Here is a 5,726-nt window from a genome sequence, read left to right on the forward strand (position 1 = left end):
AGTTTAGGAGCCTTTGGCAATACAAAGCTTAGGACGATCTCATTTTTTATAAAAACGAACAAAGAGCACCCACTCATTCTAAGATTGTTCAATGGGTACAGTAAATGAATGAGACATTTATTTTTGTGCCAGCTCAACTACCAGCGTTGACAAGATTTGCATATATTTTGGCAAGTACACTGCACAAGGTGGTAATAAAATAGGTCTTTTATATGTGAGTCTAATTTACTTTAGGTATTAAATGCTGTGTTTACACATTAAAAATGTGTTTTCACGTGAAAGGCATTTCACTAAAGGATACTTTGGAAACAGCCATGTCACAGAAATGTTTGCTATACAGCCAGTATCAAGCATTTTTCCACTGAGAAAGAGCATTTTTTTGAGAAGAAATTCACAGGTTCTATGAATTTAAGATTGCCGTTTTGTTTTTGCTTTTTTTTTTAAGCACTTTTAGGCTTAATATTGCAGGCTTAAATATCATGCTTATTACTTGCTGCTACCAGCCGTATGTTTTTTAACTAACACAAAATATCAAATTTTAAAAAAAAAGCAACCCTCACTCTACATATTTTACCATCTTCAGTGACATTACTTACCCAAAGACTAAAGATGTGCTCTTATCCTATGAAGTATTATTCAGGGTGAAGTCCTTTTCACAAGTTCAGCTGGTACAGCTGAAGGTGTGATTTCAAACCAATTTTCTTTAAATGTGTAGAAAATTGTTTGAGCAAAATGCTTCATGAGCAGTACTTTGGTTTTAACAAGCTCATACCATTATATTTTATTACACATTAGGAATGTGCTTGAACTAAACAACCCCCCCCCAAAAAAAAGCGACAAGAACAGCACATTTAAACTCAGTAAGCTTAATCAAACAGGTTCAAGACTATGTATTTTTCAAACCTGAACAAATATCTGCCCAGTGTCACATGAACACATATTGAAGAATCAGGTTTATGGTTTTATTGTATTTCTTAAGCCTTGGGTTTGTTCCTGTTTAAATTGTCTTGAGAAGATATTGGACTGCTAATTCAAAGAAGAGAAGAGCAATGAAAAAAATCCTGTCTTTCTTTCAGTTACCTTGCCTCCTTATTGAAGATAAAAATGCAGAGGATCTGGCTTCCCCAGCACAGCAATACAGAGCATCTGTAATACTGAAGCCATTTCCGAAGAATTAATGTATTTTTTCTTCAGAGATAATAAACAGTGTCTCTTTGTGACAAATGTACTTCAGGCATACATACAATTTTCATATTTTAATAATATGAAAATAAATGAAAAAGGTGATTAACCACAAACCCCTGACAGGCTGAATTAATTTTTCATGAAACATAGCTATCAAACTGGGCATAAACAGAAAATATTCTAACTTGGAAAAAATAGCTATTTCTTATAGGTAGAATGACAAAATCTGGGCATTATGTTAATACTCTTACTTAGGCTAAGCAGAACCAATCTCTCTAAGAAGCTCCACTGTTTCAATAGGCTTAAGGTCAAGTAATGTGCTAGTCACAGAAAGAAAAATAAAAAAACTGCCTCAAATTGCATTCCCTACTTTTAAAACAGGTATCGGCTGCTGCCCCATTTACATCAGCTGAAATACAATTGTCTTTGCCAGTAATTTCAAGAAGTACAGCATAAACTCTCATTAATGATTTTGAAGTGTACTAATTTGGTGAAGTATTATGACAGGTCAGACAAGATTGCCAGTACCCAAGTATTTGTGAAATATGCATTTCTTGTAACTAAAATAATATTTAGCTTTATAATTAAAATTGTAGGAGAGAGACAGAGAATAAGTTATTATGAAAATATATAGCTTTAATTTGCAGACATATAAACACTTTTGGTACATTACAGACATATGATGCCAGAAACCAAAATAATCAGTTTTAAGCATACCACTATCTTGTTCACACAGAAGAATTCGATGTAATCATCATACAAAAGATAGTTCTCAGTTCTTAAAATGAAGTGAAAGTGATACATCACCGATAAACCTGCTGCTTTGTTGCAGAGGATACAGCAAAGAATAAATTATCAAGAAAATATGCCACCAGTCTTACAAGTTAGATTTTGGATCTGATCCAAAATCAAAGCCAATGAAAAGGAGCCAGGAATGGTTGCCAAAAGTCAAAAACAAGATCTTTCACATGAAATACCAATCTAGAAAGGAGCAACAGTCAGAATAAACTAAGTCCTATAATTCCTTAGAATATGAAGCGATTTTTGTTTCCATCTGGCAGATCAGATTCAGAAGTATCACATGAAAAAATCTATTACACAACCAAACTGATGGAGTACTAGTGACAGATTGCTCAAAGTACAAAAAATATCACCACTTCTGTGACAACTAAAGATTTAGCCATTCCATTGCTTCCTTGCATCTGGCGTGTTTACGAGGATGAGCATGGAGTTCTGTCATTATTTGCTGTAGGAAATATTAAATATAATTTTTCCATAAAAATGACCAGCAGACTGCTGGAGCAAACGATAATGTGGGTGAAATCTAGAGCAAATGAAAGATGATATGTCACAGCAGTTCAGATTCTCATTACAATATCTTGCATTCTTGCTCAACAGGAATTGCACTTCTTGTTAATGCCTTTTCTATCCTACTGTATAAGCTTTACTTGTGAGGTAATAAACATTCTGGTTTTTCTTCTTTTTTTTTTTTTATTACTAGTGCATTTTAATGTCTTTATTCTTTTAGCTACACATACATCAGGACAGACATTTCTTTTTTTTTTTTTTGTGGTTAAATGTCTGTATGCCAATATGTATTTTATATTAAAACCAATATATTTAAAATATACTCTGTGTTTATCTCATGGACAGTACCTCGAACAGTTCCCTGCTCAGGAGCATCTGATGCCCTCTTGTGGTTAAAAAGACTTTTAAAACTTGAGTTTAAAGAATCGTCTTACCTTCCCCTTTTTTAGATCACTGATCTTATTGATTTATGAAAGCTGCAAATGATGTCCATGGTTTTATAGACAGGGTGCTAGCTGTTAGTTACTAAGGTTTCATAAAAAAAGCTGTACACTGAATTTGAATTTAAAAAACTGTAAACAGCTATTTACAACTATAATATTATTAAGTTATAAATTAGCAGTCCTTCATTGCAACCTCTGTCAATACAACCCATGGCTAGGTGTTTCAGAGTTGTCCAAGGTTTCTCAGATGTTGGATTTATCCACAAAGAAACGTCAAATGTTAGAAATCTCCACTGGTTTCTTCTCCAACATGTGCAGGTTAATTCTTCCATTTAATGGGATCTGTACTTCCAAGTTTTCATCTGCTCTGTGATGCTTTTCCCCTTTTCTTAGACAGATGTAAATGCCCATCCCTGTTACTAAAGCAATTGAACCCAAGCTTATTATTGACAGAGCTACCAAGGTAGGCATGCAGGATGCTGTCTCCATTTTTTTATGTGTAGGCTCTATGGATATTTGCGGTTGCTTTTCTTCTATACTGACATCAGGCTCCTTTCTTAACAAACTTTCAATGTAGCTCTCATTACTAACAGTGTCATTGACGAAAAGGTTCACCATGACGGTGGAATGGAGAGGTTCTGGATAGCCATGATCACTCACTTTTACAAGCAGCCGATAGAGGCCATAGTCATTTTGCATCAGTGATTCTTCCAAGGTGATATTACCAGTTTTAGAATCAATCCTAAATGACTCCGGTCGAGGGCCTCTTCTTCCTATGATGCTGTAAGCTATGACTGCATTCATGCCAGTGTCCTTATCGACAGCATATACCTCAGTGATGGGAGAGCCAGGAAGGGTAGAAGGAAGGACCAACAAATAGGACATATTAGACTGAGGAAACAAGACCAAAGGGGGGTTGTCATTTATGTCCAGAAGAAGGATAGTTATTTTTGCTGTAGAAGACAGGGCAGGATCACCGCCATCAACTGCTTCAATCCACAGAACGTAGGAGCTTTGCTGCTCTCTGTCCAGGGAGACTTTAGCTCTCAAAACTCCTTTTCCAGTATCTATGACGAAAATATCACTTCCATTCAGAACTGAAAGGGCAACCCATCCATTTTGCCCTGCATCAGCATCTGTGACACTTATAACTCCAATTTCACCAAAACCTGGAAAGTTTTCTGGCACGAAAAAGCTGAAATCCTTATTGATGAATCTTGGACTATTATCATTTTTATCCAATACGGTGATGGTGACAGTTGCAATTGATTCCCTTGGAGGGAACCCAGAGTCTACTGCTTTGACAGTATATCTGTATTTCTCTTTTTCTTCTCTGTCCAGTTGAGTGGAAACTGTAAGAACTCCTGTGGTTTTATCTAAAGCAAAATAGGAAGGGGCATCAGGACCTAAGAAATAGGACACTTGCCCTCTTTCTCCACTGTCAGCATCGGTAGCATGCAGTTTGGTCAAGAAAGCATTGGGAGCATTGTTCTCTTCAATGGATAATTCTATCAGCTGTTGAGAGAAAACTGGCGAGTTGTCATTGTCATCCAGAACCTGTACTTTGATTATTTTGTTGACATGAAATCCTTCTGAGTTCCACGCAACTACAGAGATTTCATACAGCTGCTGTGCCTCATAGTCCAAAGGCTTTGTGGTCTCTAACAGGTATTCATTGTTGTATGGCTTGTATGGTGAAAGTCTGAAAGGCCCATCACCATCCAAATAGCAATTGACTTTGTATTTTTCATCAGGGTCTTTGATGGTAAAAAATGCTATCGGTGTGTTGATAGGCTCCAGTTCCTTTAAGTACACCACCCCTTCCACTTCATTAGCTATGAAACGAGGGACCACTTCAGGTGGCCTCATCATGACTTTGATGATGGTCACTAGCACTGTGATCACAGCAGGAACCATTGCCTAATATGATCAGCCTGTGGAGCCTTGGAGTGTCCCCATCAACTTTACTGGAGAGCTTGATGGCTCCTGTGCTTTCGTCCAGATGGAACAAGTCTCTGGATGGCTGGGGGACTTTCTGGCTGTAGGAGTAGGTGATCTGGGCATTAGATCCAAGGTCCATGTCTACCGCATGGACAGTGGCCACGTGTGTCCCTAGGCTGGAATTCCCATAAAGGGTGATGTTGAGCTGCGAGTCGCTGAACTGGGGGCAGTTGTCATTGATGTCGCTGATGCCAATAGTGAGGGTGGCACTGCCCATGAGTGGAGGACTGCCCCCATCCTCAGCAATGATGACTGTGACATACTCCTCCCGTGTCTCCCTGTCCAGAGCTCCCATAACAATCAGGTAGGGAGTCCTCTCCCCGCTCTCATTCTCCTCCACATCCAGGGTGAAGACACCGTAGTTATCTCGCAGGCGGTAGGTCTGGACACCATTGGTGCCCACATCGGGGTCAAGGGCGGGGTGCTCGATAGCCAAGCGGGTGTTCACAGGTGCATTCTCAGGCACCGAGAGGCAGATGTGGGGCACAGGAAAGTGAGGTGCATTGTCGTTGACATCCCGGATAGCAATTTTTACCTTCACTAGCCGGAAGTACTCCTGTGGCAGCACCAGCACATCCAGCAGCAGCAGACATGATTCGGATGAGGGTGAGGAAAAGGACACAGCAGCTGCTCCCCCGAAGATGGTGGTCCCACTGCTCTCCACGCACAGAGCTTCCCGGTCGATCTCCACAGCTGAGGTGTGCAGCTCCCCAGAGCGGTTGTCCAGATGCACATACTGTCCCCCCAAGCCATGGGAGGCCAGGGTGAAGGAGAGTGGGGGTTGGGGGG

General features: G+C 39.5%; 1 protein-coding gene across 1 annotated transcript; it reads right to left on the bottom strand.

Annotated features, from left to right (window-relative positions):
• Window positions 1-2,740: 2,740 nt before the first annotated feature.
• PCDH20 (protocadherin 20) lies at window positions 2,741-5,712 on the bottom strand (the record flags this gene model as incomplete). Its single annotated transcript, XM_009709290.1, is given in 2 exon segments — window positions 2,741-4,848; window positions 4,850-5,712. Coding segments are annotated over 2 exon segments (2,502 nt in total), but the record flags the coding sequence as incomplete, so codon positions are not given.
• Between the last annotated feature and the right edge of the window lie 14 nt (window positions 5,713-5,726).

The sequence above is a fragment of the Cariama cristata genome, unplaced genomic scaffold (assembly GCF_000690535.1).
Source record: "Cariama cristata isolate BGI_N322 unplaced genomic scaffold, ASM69053v1 scaffold211, whole genome shotgun sequence".
Classification (NCBI taxonomy): domain Eukaryota; kingdom Metazoa; phylum Chordata; class Aves; order Cariamiformes; family Cariamidae; genus Cariama; species Cariama cristata.